Source organism: Peromyscus californicus, unplaced genomic scaffold (genome assembly GCF_007827085.1).
Source record: "Peromyscus californicus insignis strain IS unplaced genomic scaffold, ASM782708v3 Scaffold_11__1_contigs__length_118956290, whole genome shotgun sequence".
Classification (NCBI taxonomy): domain Eukaryota; kingdom Metazoa; phylum Chordata; class Mammalia; order Rodentia; family Cricetidae; genus Peromyscus; species Peromyscus californicus.
The window spans coordinates 36,582,320-36,602,089 of NW_026294402.1; the positions used below are offsets into that span (position 1 = coordinate 36,582,320).

At 44.1% G+C, this 19,770-nt stretch overlaps 1 protein-coding gene across 1 annotated transcript in view; it reads right to left on the bottom strand.

The window, feature by feature from the left end:
• Positions 1-19,770, bottom strand: part of Tbcel (tubulin folding cofactor E like) — a 63,272-nt gene that overhangs the window by 20,287 nt on the left and 23,215 nt on the right. Inside the window, exons 3-7 of the mRNA XM_052757488.1 lie at positions 18,335-18,474; positions 13,419-13,600; positions 11,687-11,943; positions 7,978-8,104; positions 5,627-5,743 (exon numbers count right to left, since the gene is read on the bottom strand). Coding sequence (XP_052613448.1) covers positions 5,627-5,743; positions 7,978-8,104; positions 11,687-11,943; positions 13,419-13,600; positions 18,335-18,474 — 823 coding nt within the window. The remainder of the gene's footprint in view (positions 1-5,626; positions 5,744-7,977; positions 8,105-11,686; positions 11,944-13,418; positions 13,601-18,334; positions 18,475-19,770) is intronic.

Sequence of the window (19,770 nt, forward strand, 5' to 3'; positions counted from 1 at the left end):
AAGTATACATTAATCCCTTCCATATATATATCCTGGCCAGTTAGCATCAGATCAGGGCACACTCAGAGATGGTAATTATAAAACACAACTCTGGTCACTGAGAAGACAGACATATTGGAAGTCAGTATACAAATAGAGTCTGAGGGTGCAGAACAAGGAAGGAAAGGCACTTTTAGCTCCTGCTGGCTTTGTAGGCATAGAACTTGCCAAAATGTCTCAAATCTGATAGGCCCCATTAGCAGCAGAGAGCAGTTACAGTGTGTGTCCAGTTGGCTGACCAGAAAGTGGATTTAGTCATGGTCTATGTTAACGGAAGCTGAGATGCCAAGTATAAGCGTGCAAGAATTCAAAACCTGAGGAACACAAGAATAACACAAGTGATCATGTCACCCTCACTACCCTTCTATCCACCTTCTAGTCATGAAACCTTAGAAGGACCCAGAAGACACTTCTTACCCTAAGCCTTGAAACTGTAAGAGGAGTACCCACATCTCTGAAAAAGCCTTCAAAGGTCAGAGATGCGGGCAGAGGACTGAAATCAGTCTACCTGTTTCTACTGGAAGGACAGAAGTAGCCAAGTGGTGGCATTTAAGCACTAGTGGATGGGAAAGTAGGCATACTGAGATAGAGGTCGGAAGGAAGGAAGGAATGGTCATTATAGCCTGTGTCGGGGCTGGAGAGTGCGCTCAGTACAGTGTTTGCCACCTGAGTTCAGATCCCCAACAGCACGCGCGCGCACACGTACCTACACCAAAACAAACGAATGCATTAATTAAACAGTCTGTGTGAATCCTTTGCAGCAATGAACGGATCGTGGAGTCTGTAGGGTCACTTTGAGGAGCCCGTGGACCTTGTTCAACTGCAGCATTAAAGTGAAGCATGGTGACTCTCCTTACATCTCCACCGACCGCTTCACTTGGGTCAAAAATAACGCCAGCTCTTCCTGAGGCGGAGTAGGTCCGCAGCCCCAAAGGCTGCCAGCGGAGTGCAGGACAGACCCTGAGTTCATCCAGCAAACAGCTTGCAAAACAGCTTTTACACTCACAAGCTTGACAAGGTTTCAGAGCTTAGCCCTCAGAATAACATCCTCCTGGAAACTGCACCTCACAGCTCCCCGCTCTATTTCTCCACAACGCCAGGCCGAATGTATCGCCCAAAAAAGTTTGTAGACATGGCAGCCAAGGTAGGTGATCAAGTGTCAGGGGAAATACAGGAGTCACATTTGGACGTGGATGGAATCCAGAGGCTGTCTTTAGCATTCCCTGCACTGCCAGGTCTAGAGGGAGAAATTCCAAGACAAGAAAGCACAGAAATGTAAAACTAGTAAGGGTGCAGACTCCAACAGAACAGCTGGCTCTGACTGCACTGCCGGAAGTCAGAGAGAGCCGTGAGCAAACAGGGATTGGAGAGTGTGTGTGTGTGTGTGTGTGTGTGTGTGTGTAGGCAATGCAAGCAAGCAGTGAAGGCCAACTGTGGCCCTGGGATCAGTGTTAAAATAACAGTATCAATCCACACTTACATTGGGTTCATTGTTATGTGCATGTACATACTTACAAATTTTAATTTATTTTTCTTTTTTTCCCTCATTTTCCATCATTCTGTAAAAGGTATACTAGAATGGTCAACTTCACTACTGAGTCAACAGGTATCACGATATAAAAGTAATATAGATGCCCCCTAAAGGTCCAACACTTAGCACTAAACACAGTAGTCCATAAGACCCGGTTGTCCAGAAACACATTTCCATTTGCACAAGGACCACATTAAGGATATGCAAGAACACTGTCTTTCTTACAATTGAGAAAAGGAATACACAGATGTTAGAAAGATTAAGACGTAAGCTGTTACTTCTGGTGAATGGCTTCTATCTGGGGCAAGTGTGAAGATCAGGATGCTGGGGATGTAGCTCAGAGAGAGAGTTTACCTAGCTACCTGGGTTCCATCCTCAGGACTGTTCCATAGAACAGCAAAATGAAAAACCAAAAATCTGACGTTTCAGTATTTCTCAACCTGGTGGTTAAAATAAGAACGATGGTGACATCTGTAGTCCCCGTACTTAGGAGACAGAAACAAGAGGGCCTAAGTTCAAGGTCGGCCTGGGGTCGCAGTGAAAGCTGATTGGAACGGAAGCCGCACAAGGAGGGGCGTGGCCATCCTCATCGGCCAGCTCTACAATGCCACTGGTCAAACGGCAGGAACTCAGTGGAAACTCTAAATGACAGAAATCCACAGCCACCGACACAGCTGCGGTGTCCCAGACAACAGTACCACATCAAGCGGAGCTGAAGCTGGGCTGTCGCCGCCTCCCTTGGTTCCTGCCTCACAGGTCTTCCCAAGATCCCCCTAATGCATTTCTCTGCTGATTAAAGCTAACCAAGGTTGATTTCTCTGGCTTTCACTCGAACACTCTTACAGAAGAGTAAGTGCACGTCAAGATAATTACACCATTAGGACAGAAAACAATTTCCTCTGTTCCTTTTTGTCAGTCTGTGCCCACACAGCTGTATCTACAGGTCTTAGTAAGTTAGCCAAAGGAAAACAGATACTGGACCATATTTTAAGTTTAAGATCTATTTATTTTCTGCGTGTGCTCCTGTGTGTGTGTGCACGCACACGTGCATGTGAGAGCGTGAGTGCACATGAGCAGCCAGCACACCTGGGTGCAGCAACCACTGTTCATGCCGTGACGTGTGTGTAGAGGTCACAAGACAGCTTGCAGGACTGGGTTGTGTCCTTCCACACTGAGGGTCAGACTTCCATCATCAGGCTTAGTGGTGAGCACCATCACCCCTTCCTTACCTGACAAGCCATCTTGCAGCCATGGACCACTTTTTAAACCTTTTTTTTTTTCATTTAGTTCAAATCTTGTATGTATAGTGTTTATTAAAAGGTATAATAAAATCCCTCACCTGGCTGTTCTGAGTTAATTTAAAGACTCTTAAGAATCTTTAATTTCTCTAACATTTTAAATACTCAGGAGTTTAAATATTTCTAAATAACCACAGAGAGCTCTTTGTGCAAACTCATAGCCCTACAAAATGTACTGCTTTAAGTTACAAATCTTAGTCTGTAAACATTAATACATTTGAGGAGAAAACACGTCCATCCAGCAAGAATGACTCAGAATCCTGAGTATTTGTAGACACAAGGTTCAACTAAACTGCCTCACCCCTATGTCCACTTTGCTCGGCTGACCCCTGGATCTAGTAAGGGCTCATGTTAGTCTTGAAGATTTCTTGTTGCTGTTTCTGCCATTTTGGTTTCATAGTGCAGTTTTTGTTTGTTTTAACACATTTAGCCCTTGTTAACCTCAAACTCTGTAGCCAAGGATAGCCTTGAACCCCAATTCTGCTACTGGATGCTCTAATGCTAGGATTACAGATGTAAGCCACCAAAGTTTATTCTTCTCCTTCCTCCTCCTCCTTCTCTCTCTCCCTTTCTTTCTTTCTTTCTTTCTTTTTTTTTTTTTTGTCCAAGAACACGGTTCTCTACATAGCCATGGCTACCACTGAACTCCTGGTCCTATTTTCTCTTCTATTTCCTGAGGTCTGGGATTACAGGTATATGCCACCATGCCCAGCTATTTCTTTTTTCTTTTCTTTTTAATGTTTCAAGGATAGTTTCTTTCTTCTTTCCTTTCTTGCACGTGTTTACACCTGTGGATGTGGGTGTGGGTGCAAGTGCGGGTGCACATGTGCCTCAGTGTGCATGTGGAGGTCAGAGGTCAGAGGTCAGCCTCACCTGCCACCTTTCTGAGACAGGCTCTCACTGTTGTTTTCCCACTGTGCACATCAAGCTAGCTGGCTCAAGAGCTTCAGATTCTCTGTCTTGCGCTCCCATTTCCCCAGAGGCTGATGTCTGTCAGCACTATGCATCCGACTTTGACTGTCCCTGCTTTCTTAGCAAGAATTTTCATCCATTGAGCCTTCTCCCTAGCCAGCCTGGCCTTTCCTTTCTTCTTTCTTCTTTCTTTTCTTTCTTTCTTTCTTTCTTTCTTTCTTTCTTTCTTTCTTTCTTTCTTTCTTTCTTTCTTTCCTTCCTTCCTTCCTTCCTTCCTTCCTTCCTTCCTTCCTTCCTTCCTTCTTTCTTTCTTTCTTTCTTTCTTTCTAATATTTATTCTATATGTGTTCTTTTTCTGCTGGCTTAATGGCTGCACCTGAATCTACTGATGTTTTAACTACCGTCTACGCCCTGCGGCCCACAGTCAGCACGCTACCACTAAGGTTGAGGCCTGGCGGGATTTCCAGTCCTGCTGGCATGGACACGGGCTTGGCCATGGCCACCAAATGTAGGTTTTAACTAAGTCTCTATTGTTCTGTTTATCAATAAACACTTGGGAGTCAGATGCTGGAGTCAAAACCTGCTAGATCAGAGATGCTGAAAAGCAACCAGCTGACTGGTCTTCCTTTTCAGCAGGAGACCAAGCCCCCCCCCCAAAAAAAAATGCCACTCCTCTCAAAAAACCTCCGAATCTCTAAGTCCTCTTACTCCTTCCTACGTGCCTCTCTATCTATATTCCTGAGTCCTCCATACTCTCTATGATTAATTCTTGTCAACTAGTTTCTGGCTTCACTCCCTAATCCAAGGTTAATTTTATTAACACAGTCTTGGAGTTTCACAGTGCTATCAAATATCCCGTAACATGTATGTATGAGTAGTTTGCTTAAATGCATGACTGTGTGCCACATGCATTCCTGGTGCCTTAGGAAGTCATAAGAAGGAGTTGGATTCCATGGAACTGGAATTATGGGTGGCTGTGAGCCACGTGAGTACTGAAAAATGAACCCAGGTCCCTTGCAAGAACAAGTCTAAACCATCAAGCCATCTCTCCAGCCCCCTGGCTTTTTCTTAAATAAAGGAGGCATGGCACTTTTTTGTCAACACCTGGAAACCTGTTTTCAGGGTTATCTTTTCTTTTTGTATTTGGGGACATGCCCCTCCATCCTTCCTTTCATCTGTGGAGTATTAAAGGTACTTTTTAACACTAGCCAGTACCTCCTCCCAAAATTCAGACAACACTAACTCAGCCCTGCATTCCCCTTCTTATGCAGCCACCCTAACTCATCCCTTCAAGAGTCTTCTTTCCAGACCTTTCCTCACTTGCCAAGCCTGCTCACCTGCAGATCTACGAGGCCCAAAGCAAACACACCAGGCAGAAGGAACCAGTTTGAGGGTAGATGAAAATGTGCTCTGAGAAGAGAAATTGGCGACACAAAGCATGGTGTGGGAAAACAGGTGTTAGCCAGACACCAGTCCATTGTCTACAGAAGACTAGAGAAAATGTACTATGGCAGTGGTCCTCATCCTTCCTAATACCGTGACCCTTTAATACAGTTAGTTCCTCATGTTGTGGTGACCCTTAACCATAAAATTATTTCACTGCTACTTAGTAACTGCAGCTTTACTACTGTCATGAATCGTAATGTAAATATCTGATATGCGATCCCTGTGAAAGGGTCATTTGATCCCCTAAAGGGGTCACAACCCACAGGCTGAGAGCCACTGCACTATGGACAGGAAAATAAAATATATCTGTCTTTATGTTTTATTTTTCCTTTAAATCTATTGCCAAAGTCCTCTAAGATGAGACCCTGGCCTGGCACTCTACCTGCTGAGAGCATTTTACCTGAATGGCACTTCCTCCTGTGGGACGTCCACATAGTACCGGATGAAAAACCTCTCAGAATCTTCTCGCTCTCCATCAGTCACAACGCTGCCATTGAGTTTGGAAACAGAGGGCAGTCTATAAGTTAAAGCCAAATAAACACAGTGTAAGGCGCTGGAAACGAAGCAATTGGTCGTCGTTTTTTGAAAGGACACGGCTGGCTGGACCCTGTCCCTGTGTGAAGACTGGCACACAGTGAAGTCATCCAAAGGACAAAATAAAGAGCGTGGCATGCTGCATTTTTGGATGTGATGGTGATCTTCTGTTTTAAACCTAACACCTTTACAAGCACAACTCTAGGTCACACTGGCCAACTCAGGTGGGTGGAATGCAGTCCAGTTATGTATCTGAAGTATTGAGTAGCTCCACTTTAAAATTGGTTTTTATTCTCTTTTTCATGTCTATGTGTCTGTGTTTGTACATGTACTCACATGTGCAGGTGCGTGTAGAGGCCCAAAGAGGGTAACAGACTCCCTAGAGCTGGGGTTACAGGTGGGGGTACACCGCCTGACATGGGTACTAGGAACTGAACTCAAGCCCTTGGAAGAGCAGCAAGTACTCTTCACCACTGAGCCATCTCTCCAGCCGTTTTAAAAAGCAAAAAGAGGTAAAATTGTAACAATATATTTTATTTAATCCAATATAACCAGAATATGAACATTTCCACATGTAATCAATATTTTAAAAAGTAAGGCATGAGCTCTTTTATAGTCTCTTACTCATATAAACTAGGGGAAATCCAGTATCTGTTTTATATTTCAAATTAGCCAAGACATTATTTCAAGGGCTCATAGCCACCCAGGCTGGCGGCTGCCATGTTAAATAGCACAAGTTCACAGTGTAGTTCGTAAAACAGCAATATGTAACTCACAAATCATCTTCGGCTTGTGAAAGAACTGTGTAAAGAACTAAAGCCTAAAGCCTACCCACCATGAGACTCGGGCTTCCCCACAAGAACACAGTGAGCCCTCTGACTGTGGTAAGAAGTACCGGCACGGCAGCATTAGCTGGGCATTAGCTGGGCAGAAAGATCAATACTGTACTTAAGGAGGCACTCTTCTGAAGAAACCCCAAAGCCTACTGCCCGTCCTTCAAAAGCTCCATGTGGGGTACACACAGAGAGCAAAGCAAAGTCCCGGGGCTCTTTTCATTTCAGCCCAAATCTTCTTTCTGCAAAAGGTTCACACAGGCACACACAGTGGTGGGAAGCTGCAGCAGTGTGCAGAGGCAGCATCAGAGACAGGGAAGGCAGGGAGCACAGAGGACAGTAACAGCTGCCTTCTCAAGTCGACCAATGAGTCCTCAAGAAGAAAACAGCCACTGCGGAGAGGGCTCCATTGCCCGGTACAGCTGCACTTTACAAGACCACTATGTTAGAGGAGATAGGGACACCCGCATCAGACGACTCTCCATCAGTAGGTTTTCACCTCACCACCTAAAACGGGCTTTCAAATACTCTAAGCACTTAAAAATAAACAAACAAAGCATACATTTGCAAGAGAATGTTTCCCCCAGTGGCCTCGGCAGGACAGTCATAGGTCCTGCTCACGATATCACAATATCACATCCGTTCTTATCTAGGCCTGAGCTCTGCAGTATGGTGATACTTTATTTGTGCTGAAATGTGAGTTTATTTGTACGTTAATAAATAAAGTTACCTGGGGGTCAGAGCTAATGGCAAAAAATAATAATAATAATAATAATAATTAATAGAAGGGGAAAATATGATGATATTTTATTTGTGCTGAAATGTGATTTTATTTGTATGTTAATAAATAAAGTTACCTGGGGGTCAGAGCTAATAGTAAGCCATTTAGCAGAAGTCTGGCAGTGGTAGCACATGCCCTTAATCCCGATCACATGACAGGCAGAATCTCTGTGTGTTCAAGGACACAGCCAGCAAGGAGATACACGCCTTTAATCTAAATACCAACGATAGAGACCTGGAGGTCTGTATAGACAGGCAGTGACAAGGAGGTCATGTGGTTGGGTTTACAACCAATGAGAAGGCAGAACAGAAAGTCAATAAAAATACAGACACACAGGAAGTAGGTCTCTTTCTCAGGGGAAGGACGACAGCGACAGCGGAGGAGTAAGAAGGTGGTCTTAACTCTTGGCTGCTGCTCGATCTCTGGGCTTTTAACTCTGCATTTGGCTGTGTTTCTTATTTAATAAGAGCGTTCAGAATTACATCTACACTATAGAAACTGCACAAGGTCTGCTCAGGAGATGGGAAAATCCACAGCACCCCGAAGACTACACGTCCTTAAAGGCCCCTTCAGAAAGAAGCAGAGGGGGGCAGGACAACACACCTGGCCACCACCAGTTTCCTGCGCTCCTCGGTGGTATATGGCTGCAGAAGAGGAATTCCGAGCAATCTCACTTCTTCAAGCTTGGGGAAGGAATTTAGTTTGTCAATGTCTTCCCATGACTGCAAACCTAATTGGGGAAAAAAAAAAAAAACCAAAACATTATTTAAGTAAACCCAGGAAAGAACAAAAGGAAGAAGATAAAGATGGCCAAGCAGTTACCTAGCAACTCCTGAAATGCTGAGGTGCAAACAGCCAGTGAGATGCTGGTCCCTTTCCAGGGATACAAGGATATGGTTAAACTCCAAAGTAGCTCCCCCAGGGAAAAAGGCTCAGTCCTGCATGTCTAGATTCTCATCTGCTCAGAAACTAAGGCATGAGGATGTGGAGTTCGAGGCCAGCTTGGGCAGGATAGTGAGAAAGCAACAAAAACAACCAACCAACCCGCCTGCAGAGCCTCTCCTGTCTGTGAGCTCAATGGTGAAGGACAGAGAGGGTGGGCCTGGTCCTCCAACAGCCTCCCATCTCCCATTCCACAACAACGGCTTCTAACTGGGTCATCCTGGTTGCAGCAAACAGGGTGCATGCTGGGATTTTTCTAAGAAGGGACTTGACCGGCTTCTTTACTTAAATGCAGGCTCATGGACTGCGACTGTCTGAGGTGATGGTGGCATACCAAACTTTCCTCTAACATGTTCTAACACGTGACAAGAGCAGGAGAACCAGAAACTAAAACTTATTACTTCATGCTACCCTCATGCTAATGGCAGGGAAATGGGTCCAAAATCACTGCGAAAACACACCCGACCCCTGAGCACAGTAACCCCAAACTCTGAAGCAAGTCGAGCACTAGCCAGGTGAAGACGCTTAGTTCTGATAGATTAGCACAAACAAGACCTTAGGCTCAATCTACAGCATTGAAAACAATTCAACTACAACCTAACAACCCAACTAACGGCCAACTATCAACTCAGATATCAAACTAACAACAATCCAACTAACAGCGCAACAAAAATCCAACTTACAACCCAAATAGCTCATTCTGTTGTGTAGCAGTTTCCTCCAAATTTAAATCTTCTATCTTGAAGGAAAATATTTAAAACAGGATGTTTACAGGGAGGTAAAACAACACGACCATTCTAAGGGGAAGTGAAATACTACAGGGAAACTCCTAAGACTGGAAGTAAACAACTTAAGATTGCTTCAGGAAGTTTCTGAAATTGACCAGATTCACTAGGCCCCTCCATCCCCAAAAATATAAATAGTAAAGACTGCTGAGAATCCATGGCAGACAAGCCCAAATGCCTAGAAAAAATAGAGACTAGCCAAACTGCCTCGAAAAAACAAAGACCAACTGATCCACTTGGACAAGGACACCCTCCAACTTGTTGAGCTGCCTATAAGTTGTTCAGTGTGCTCCAGGTTTCCAGTTTTTGTGAACTGTCACTCATACTGGGTGGGCTTTGGTGATGCAACTGTCACTGTATCAGTTCTGCTCCTGTAAGTAATCCCTCACCCATACTTCTATAAATAACCTCAATAAAACTCACCTGTTCATCAAGATGTACTTTGATGGTATCTGTACTTCAGTTTTTTTGTCAGTCCTTATCTGGGGTGTTTGCTCTCATCTTCCCAAGAATCCTCACAACCCACCCCAATTATAAACCAACTAACAACCTCACTATAACTAAAAGTGCAAAAGTCCCTGAACAGACACCTTTTCACAGATGACAACAGATGGCAAGTAAGCAGACAGACAGACTCTTTCCTATTGGGCAGTTAGGGAAGTGCAAACTCAAGACACCTAATAGAAGTCAGAGCATACACCACTGCCAACACCCAATGCTGTCCAGCATGTGGGGCAACACAACTCTCATTCACTGTTAGTGGAAATGGAAAACAGTGCAACTACTTTGAGAGTTTAGGATTTCTTACAAAACTAATTAAAATCTTACTATATGATTCAGCTGTCCCACCCTTATTATTTACCTAAACAAACTGAAAGCTTATGTCTATTTGAAAATCTGCACAGATGCTTAAAGCTTTACTATTGTTGTTGGGTTTTGCTCTTTTGGGGGCCCACTGTCCAGCTCCCAAATAAATCACACATGGAGGCTTATTCTTAATTATAAATGCCCAGCCTTAGCTTGGCTTGTTTCTCGCCAGTTTTTCTTAAATTATCCTGTCTATCTTTGGCCTTGGAGCTTTTTATCTTTCTCTATTCCTGTATACTTTTCTTTCCTTCTTACTCCATGTCTGGCTGTGTAGCTGGGTGGCTGGCCCCTGAAGTCCTCCTCCTTCCTCTCTCATTCCTTTTTCCTTCCTCCCAGATTTCTCCTTCTATTTATTCTCTCTGCCTGCTAGCCCTGCCTATCTTTTTTCCTGCTTTGCTACTGGCCATTCAGCTCTTTATTAGACCAATCAGGTGTTTTAGACAGGCACAGTAATACAGCTTCACAGAGTTAAACAAATGAAACTTAAAAGAATGCAACACATCTTTGCATTATTAAACAAATGTTCCACAGCATAAACAAATGTAACACATCTTAAAATAATATTCTACAACATTTTACTTACAGCTGTTCAAACTTGAAAGTAAAATCAAAGCCCTTTCAGCAGGTGATGGATAAACTATGGTACCCCCTAGAAAATGGAGTATCATTTGGGCCGAAAAGAAAGGACCTCTCAAGCCATGAAAAGGCATGAGAGGCTTAAATGTGAATTACTAAGTGAAAGAAACTGATTTTAAAAAGCTCCACATGGTGTGACTCTAAATAAATGACCCTGTGGCAAAGGTGCAGAGACAACAGAGGATCGGAGCATGTCTGCGTTAGAGGGATAAACAGGTGGACCGGGGGCACAGGGAGAGCACTGAGCTGGTCTGCGCACCCCACCTGGAGGAGCTGTTCTGCTCATTTCTCAAAGCCCATGGGGTACATTCTAAGGGAAGCTACTGAACTCTCAGAAGCATGACATGTCGGAACCAGTTCACTGATGGGCACGTTACAAACATACCAGTTGGGGGTGGAGGTAGAGAGTGGAGGCAGGTTGTACATACGTCTGTACTTTCTAGTAAAGTGTGCTGTGAACCTAAAACTGGTCTTAAATAAAAATCATTAACACAAATTCATCCTCGTGATGTATAGCAGACAACAGCAATAAGGTGATAATCAAGAGTATATAGATGAGCATTTAAAAAAGGCTGCCAGACTATGACTCCTTACCCTGTATCTAGGTAAAATGATCTAGTTTATAATTCTTTTTTCTGTCTTTTAATAACTATATCATCAATTTCATTTTACTCCTTTATAACAAAACTCCCCCCCCTTTTTTTTCTGTTTTTCGAGACAGGGTTTCTCTCTGTAGCTTTGCGCCTTTCCTGGAACTCACTTGGTAGCCCAGGCTGGCCTCAAACTCACAGAGATCCGCCTGGCTCTGCCTCCCGAGTGCTGGGATTAAAGGAGTGTGCCACCACCACCTGGTGTATAACATGACCCTTTTTAATGTATAAAATGTAAATTATGAATAGAATTCTATGCTCCTTAGTACTTATTAGAGTACTTATGAAGAAAATGATGTCCTTAATGCAGTGGTCGTAGGTACCTGGAAACCCACCCTTTATGAGTACAGTTATGACTAAAACACATTGTTATTATAGTCCATCATGAACTTGAGCAGTATGACAGAGAACGAGGGCAAGCCTGTGCCTCACCTGACTTGTGGAGGCTGATGGATCGCAGATTAGGGAACAACCTAGCCAGGGAGTCAGCAGGTTCCTCGATAGCATTCACATGATTGTTGGCCAGGACCAGGGTATCCAGGGAAGGAAACATTACCCCGAGCTTTCGGATTTCAGTCCAGTCTTGGAGGTTATTGTCTGTGATGTGTAGGAGCTTAAGGGAATGACAGCAGACAGAAGGACAAGACACTGTTTCATAGTCATTAAGGCACAGGAAGAGCTCCTCCAAACTGCAGAGAAAAAGGAAACTGGTTTAGAGCAGTTGACTTTGACCTTCACACACAGTGCCATGCATTCAATAACTAAAGATGCAAGTGCCAGGAACCCCAGGAGGCTGGGGCAGGAAGAGCATCAGTTCGAGGCTAGCCTGGTTACCCAGTGAAACCCTGTCTTAAAAACGAGAAATAATAAATGCTCACTATATGTGAGACTCTGGCATGTATTACAGACAAAATATAAAGGAGTTTTCCTGAAGCTCAAAGTGGTGTATCGCTGGGAAGGTAATCCAGTGTGAAGCAGCAGAGACTGGCGGGAGCCGCTGCTAGACTGATCCTGCATGTAACTGAACGCCAAAGTGCAGCACCAACTCTGAATGTTTTCTGTAGCAACAAAACGGAAGTGGAAGTTTACAAGGCAGGAAAGGATGCCCAGCTGTCAAGGAGGAATAGACTTATTCAAGCTGAGAAGCAATAGAAGGAAATTCTAGAAAACAACATGGACAAGTGTTTATAAAAAGAAATAATAACTACCAACTCCCCACCCTGTGTCAGCCCTTGTGCCAGAAATATTAATATAATGTTGTCTACTTCACAGACAAGGAAACTGAGCCCAAAGAGGTTAAGGGCTTGGCAAAGGTCACTTCAAAGGTCACAGGGTTAACAAGTGACGTCTGAGTTTAAAAGTTAATTCAACTGCCACATGTAATGGGACACACAAGTCATTCTAGCACCTAAGGGGTAGAGCCAGCAGAATAAGGAGTTCAAGGCTAGCCTCAGCTACAGAGTGAGTATGAGGCCAGCCTGGGCCTCATGAGACCCTGTCTCAAAGAAACAATTAATTCAATGCCATACTGGAAGCTGTACATCGTGAAGAAAGCTGATTAGCTTAACATTGAGGAACTCAGACACAGTAAGCTGTGTGAGGCCAGATCCTGGGGCTTGGATAATTTCTATACTTAGAAAAATCAAAGAAATTCCAGCTTCATTTCTTTCTGTCAGAGGTCTCCTCTGCACAGTTATATGCATAAACAGACACAAACAGAAGAGAACAAAACATTCCTGAGCTGCCAACCCAAAGTATAATTTCTTTCTTAAGTTACTGAAAGGAATGCCAGGTCCACTTTACATTAGCCCACAGAAGCACCTAGTCATCTCAACGTCAACACATTTCAGAGATACTACAAGCAAAGGGTTGAAGCACAATTCTTAAACAGGAAATCAAAGATTAAAATATAGAAAGGCTGAGGTGTTCAGGATGACAAGTGCTTCTCAGGGGTATTTTCTAGGGAAGGATGCCATTGAATGGCTCCTAGCTATGCCCCTGGAAAGGTGAGCGGGTCACCCCACACCCTCACTTCAGTGACTTGGTTTTTCTGACCTTTCTCCATTCAACCTACAGCTCTAGAGTTTCTGAGAGAGCAGCGGAAATTCTATGCAGAGACACAGATGGCAACATGGCCCCACTACCCGGTGCTCGCTGGGCTTACTCTGGTAACTCCTGAAGTATCGTGTGCACTGTTTCCCATGATGCTTTGCTGTTGTTGAGGACAAGTTTGCGAACCCCCGAGAAGGACCCAGCGCATGTTCTCTCTAAAACCGACAGATTCAGAGGATTGGAACTCAGGTTTAGAAACTCCAACTGAGGAACATTTGACACAATCTTACTGACCTGCGGAGAAAAGAGAGAGATGTGATTCAGGCAGTAATTGGAGCTTTTAAAGAGCAGTGATGTTCATGAGGGCCTGAGTAAGTGGTCCCCAGATGAAGGGCCTTTTACCTCAGGGAGTTCCACTTAGCAAAGGCACCTACAGAGTAGCAGAAGTGAATGCAACAAATTGAGGCAAGTAATTTAGTCTGTTTCCAAGAAAGAGTAGCTTACCTAAGAGTTAGTGGCACAGGAAAGGTTCCCTGTGTGACCATTAGCAAGGCCCTGATTTTGCCCAGTATGATACACTCTTGCATAAGTAAGATAAAAGGATAATTTAGACGGTACTCTAGGCTACACATTTTTAAAGAGCTAAGATTAAGCCATGCAATTCTCTTTGACTATCTTCTCCCTCTCCTTCAACCACATTAAGTCTGAGTAAGGGCTTCTTCAATCCCACCCCCTGCCCTCCTGTGATGATCTGTGTGTCCAAAACTGACAGGAGAGACATCACCACTTAGGGATGCTTCAGTTTGTTTCCAAAGCAAAGAAAAAAAAAAGAAAAAAGAAAAGAAAAGCTAAACTTTAAAATGTATTTATTCAAAAGCCCAAGACATCCAGAATAGATCAACAGATAGACAGACAAACAAACAGACAAATAGATACTGGTGAAGGAGAAAGCATGATCACCAATTTATGGCTTACTTAGCAATTTACACAAAAAAGTGGGACAGGAGATGTGACTGAGTCTAACTATGCGCTATGCACAGTTCTAGCTTTCTTGACACATTAATTCTCGGAACAACCTGCCAGATGTGACTTTCTCATTGCGACAATTAGGAAACTGAAGCTCAGAGACATTAAATAATTTGACTATGGTTCCATAGTACATCACAAGTATAACATGAGGAAAATGAACAGCAACTGAAGAGCAGTTGGCACGGTCAGTAAGGACCAAGTGAAGGAAGCATGGGGTGATGCTCAACACCTACAAATGGACTAAGCGTCACAGGGCCAGGTAGTGTATGAGAATATTCTCTCTCAGTCACTTCTGTGAGTGAATGTTACCAAACCATAATGCAATCCATGGCTAGAATCTGGAATCTAGGCTGTGACTACAACACAGCTCCATAGCTCACACAGGGACCAACAGTGTATTACATCCTGTGACCTAACTACCAATGAGAAGAATTTTCACACAGGAGACGATGACCAGCTACCCATCACCTCTTTTAAGGACAGTGTTCTACTTAATAACTTCTAACAACAGGGCAACTCCAAGTAAATAGAAACAAAATGTAAACCCTTCTTGAACATCCACTCTTCCCTCTATATTTCTATAACAAAGAGCAATATACTAAAAAATGAGCTACTTAAAGGTTCTGAAACAAATTCTGGGGAATCTCAAGGCTAATGGCTGTATGATCCTCTCTTCACCACCTACATTGGCCAAGTGTCCCATGAGGACAATGTGTATATTCCCAAACACTACACTGGACACAAGCTAAGCAATCAGCAGGAAATATTTTGTGTTAGAAACAAATACTTTCTTTTAATGTATGAAGATCAAAAAGGCTTCCTGTGTAACCTCACATGGACGATAAGGAAAATACAGTATTGGTTAGACTGATAAAAATTTACTCATGACAGGAAAATTTCCCAACTGCAAAGGCGACATGCTCCACTGAGTTTCTAAGGCAGCTCTTCACATGGTGTCTTTAGAGTAAAAATAAAAAAGACTCCGCTGGCTGGAATGACTTCAGTTTGCTCACGTGTAAAAGAGGGGACGTGAACTTGCATCACCTCTAAGGCCTCTCCAGTACCAGGGTTTCATAGGGGTCCTCTACCCTGGCATCTATAAAGGAGGAAACCAGAGCTGTAAGGAAATGGGGAAGGGATAGACGATAACAATCTGTAATTTATGCCCAAGCTTTTCTCTACCTCACTGGACTGGCTAACTCCTCCCTCCTCTCAAACACTTGATTCAGTTTCTTTTATAAAATGGTTTCAATAAGAAAAAGGGGGAAACAGAGATATGCTGGGAAAGGTCGAACAAAATTCTATCCAGCCAAAAATCTAAGTCAGTAGCTAAAAACTGCAATTGCTTTATATACAGGTGCCCATTTAAGAAAAACGGGCACATTTTTACCTCCCTCCAAACCATTACATTTCTCACCCAGTGTGTTTTAGCCTTTCGATATACAGCAGCCAAGAGCTGAAAACAAAAGAAACGGATCATAACTTGTAATGTTAGCGACCACTCAGAAAACTCAAAGAACATTCTACATTACTTTGTTCCACACTGTTATGTTAATACAGGCTGAAGTCAACTCAGTTAATGTCTAGGGACAAATGATCTTCTTCATAATCAGACACATAGGTTGTAAGGGGATTGAAATGTGATGTCTTAAAACCTGTAACCTATGAAGCATTTGTTGCCTGGCAAAGAGTTTAATCAAAGCAAAAAAAAAAAAAAAAATCACTATTCTTTTGTTGTCGGTTTCCTCCAGTCCCTTTATGCTCTGATGTATACTCTAAAAGAGTAGGCTCAGCTACAGTTGGGAACAGGAGGATTACAAAGAATGGTTAAAACCAGAATAAACTGGAAGGGAAACTTCAACAGCATCAACAGGCTACCAACTACACAGGAGGACACTCACACCAAGTGCAGATGCACTTTAAGTAAGTATGAGACCCTGGCTGTACGCAGTGTAGTCTGGGAGATGACACAGACCTTTGCTAAAGCAGAGACAAAGTCTGGTTGCTAGTGTAAACTCCACATGCTGGCCCAACCTACAGACAGCTCCCTCCTGAAGTGCAATTACACATTTATTAAACTGCTCTCACTAGTGAGCAAAAGCCCGGGTACATAGTTAAAGTACAGGTCAAAACCCAGTCTGTGTAACATTTCATATCCCCCAAACAACAAATTTAGAGCATTCAGCAGAGGATGGAGTCAGAGGATCTGTCTGAACCCTCACCTTCAAACCCCCAGAGCAGTAGACCACAAACCTACCCAACTCTGGGGTGTCAGAGCTTCTGCAGCAGGACTGAGGAGGGTCAGCAAGGTGGCTCTTTCTGCACCTGGGCAGTGTGGGCAGAGCGCATCTGGTGACTGGGTGTCTCAGAGGACCAAGAAAGTACAAGTTATGATTTGTGAACGTGAGATAAGCAGTTTATATAGGTGAGAGGACAAATGTATGGATAGAAACAACTTCTCGAGCAGCCCGAGGATTCTATACTTCACTTATAATCAGGTGACATGAACATTCAAGAATTTTGATAAAAATTCTGTCACAACAGGAGCTATCACTGAAACACAGACACCAAATTAAATAAAACAGTGGAACAGAAACATAAAAAAGGCTGAACAGTGTTCACGGAATTTTCTTAAACAAGAAAGCTGTTTTAGGATTTGTTTTAGGATTTGTGAAACACTTGATAGCTACAGAGTATTTCAATAGCTAATTACCAGCGCTATACTGATGAGTGAGAAGTGCTAAAGGACCAGGTGAATTCTGGGAAGTCATAGTAAGAGCCACAGCAAGTGGTCTTCACCAATTCATATACACTGTCAGTCATTCCTTAACATAGGCAACAGACATCTGACGCTCTAGTACACCGGGTGGTGATTTTAAAAAGACAGAAATCACCACTGAAAACAAGCTCACAGTCTCTAGGAAAAGTGTGGAGTCAGCAAGTGACCACACCACACCGGAATAAACCCTTCTGCAGCAGCAGCGGGCACAGATGCTCTGGGTAATCGGACCCAGGGATGACAACCCGGACAGTGGCCAGCAGAGGACAGACAAGGAGAGCAGTGGGTTTGGCATGAAGAAAGCGAGGAAGCTCCCATGCCATTTGCTGCAAATGACAGTGCAGGGCTAAAGACAGACATGAGTTCTGGAAACAGCAGAGAGCTATGTGACGAGGGCCACTCCTCGGGATTCAAACCTTGGTTGCTAAGCAAGGAAAAGCAAGGGAAGGTTGTCATGCAGCAGGGTCCAGCATGACTCCTTTCCTTCAGCAGTCTGTGGCACGCTGTGCAACGATGGAGAAAGCAGGATACAACGGGCATGGAAAAACCCATTAAACAAGCTCCTACAAAGAGTCAGAGCAAACAGCGTGAGCACGATTTGAATGAACCACGTAGGAAGAACTGGTTTTCCCTTATTCTTTGTGGGAGTTTCCATCAGGAAATGTTTTAATCAGCTAGGTAATGATATCTCTAATAACAAGAAGGAATGTTATGACATTGTTAGTGCGTAGTTACAGTTACTCTGAGGTCAAAGGGCATCAGATTTATCAACCTATTGGCACTTGGATAATATAAGGAAAGTTCTGAAGGATTTGTCACAGATTGCAGTAACAAGAAAATGACTATCATCTTGGCTTCAGTGGAAGCAATTCTGTAGAGATAAACACAGACATGGAAGCGGGGTATATGAGCAGAGGATGTGGGACTGAGCACTAGAGAAAGCACTGTTAGCAGTCGAAGCCTCCGCAGACTCATGAACCTTCCAATGCCTGGAATACAGTGTCTTCATGCTGCCCAGGCTAATAAAAACAGGGTCGCAGCAATGGGCACTTACCGAAAACTCCCCCCAGGTAGCGGGTGACTTGCTGTTTACCTTGACACATACAGAGGGCAAGTGAGTTTCCGGTGAGAACCAGAGTCAGCAGGATGTAAAGGACCATAGGCAAGAACGTAATGTCTATCAACGCCTTTCCCCAAATGCAGCGGTGCACAAGCCTTACCTCGTGCCAGTCTTCCAGTTTGTTGTCAGAAAGATCGAGTTCGGACACGTGAGCGCAGAAGGCAGCAATTTCTCTCTCGTCTCCTGCACAGGTAATCCCACAGCTATTCAACACGAGCACACTTGGGAGGTTGAGGCGATCTGAATCATACGAGACACAAAACACTTGCTCCATTCAGCCTAATTCTCTTTTGGGGGGGGGTATTCTCTCATATATTACATCCCCTCCCTCTCCTTCCACTAGTCTCTCCCCTACCCCTCTCCCCCAGATCTACCCCCTCTATCTCCCCTCAGAGAAGAGCAGACCTCCCAGGGACATCAATCAAACACAGAATAACATGCTAAACTAAGACCAAGCACACACCTTCACATCAAGACTGGATGAGGCAACCCAGTAGAAGGGGAAGGGTCCCACAAGTAGGCAAGAGTCAGAAACCACCTCTACTCCTACTGTTAGGAATCCCACAAGAACACCAAGCTACTCAGCCCTAACATATATGCAGAGGATCTAAGTCAGACCCCTACAAGCTTCTTGATCTCTGAGAGCCCCCATGGGTCCCAGTCAGTTGATTCTGTGAGCCATGTTCTCCTGGTGTCCCTGACCACTCTAATTCCTCCACTACTTTCTCCCTGTCCTCTGCAGGACTCCCCCAGCTCTGCCTAATGTTTGGCTGTGGAACTCTGCATCCGGGAATCATCAGGTAACAAAACTAGCTGTATTCCCACATTCCAAGAGAGCCTAGAAAATATTGTGGGATCTTGGGGCCTGGAATTCTAAAGGGAGAGAGTTAAATATGGACCAGGAGAACTCAGAAGTGCTGAACTCCCACCAGGAAAAGTCTTCTCAGCTCCACTCCCAGCTGGGCATCTGCCAGCTACCAGAAACACCCACGCTGTCATCTTCTTGCCCACACATCAGACCCAGGTAGCCTGTGTCTTAGATCACCAGTGACTGACCTCAATCTGCAGGTCTAAAGCATCTGCACTCTTCTTTTCCCTTGGATGCTCCTTTCAAAAATTATCTCCAACAGTTCACAGACTCAGTGGAGCGTTACCCCCACCTCAGCATCCACTGAACCTATGAACTGCTGGGGCATGTGAAGGGGGCGAACCTACAGACCCAAAACAGCAGGATCTCCATGACACAGGACAACAGCAGGATAGCCAAGAGGAGCCCCAGTGAGAGCCCATTATTGGTGGTGTAGCAGAAGCCAGAGGCCTCGAGCCAGATCTATGACTTGTGCCAATGAACATTTGCAAGGAAAGATGAACAGACCAAAGGGTCAACTGTGTGTCTCAATGGGCCACACTACAGCTTCCATAACAAGACTCTGTTTTGTTTTTGCTTGGTTTGTTTTTTGTTTGTTTGTTTTTTTAATTCAGTTTTGATTTGGGGGGAGTTTGCAAAGGCAGAAGGTAGATGTGAGGGGACAGGGA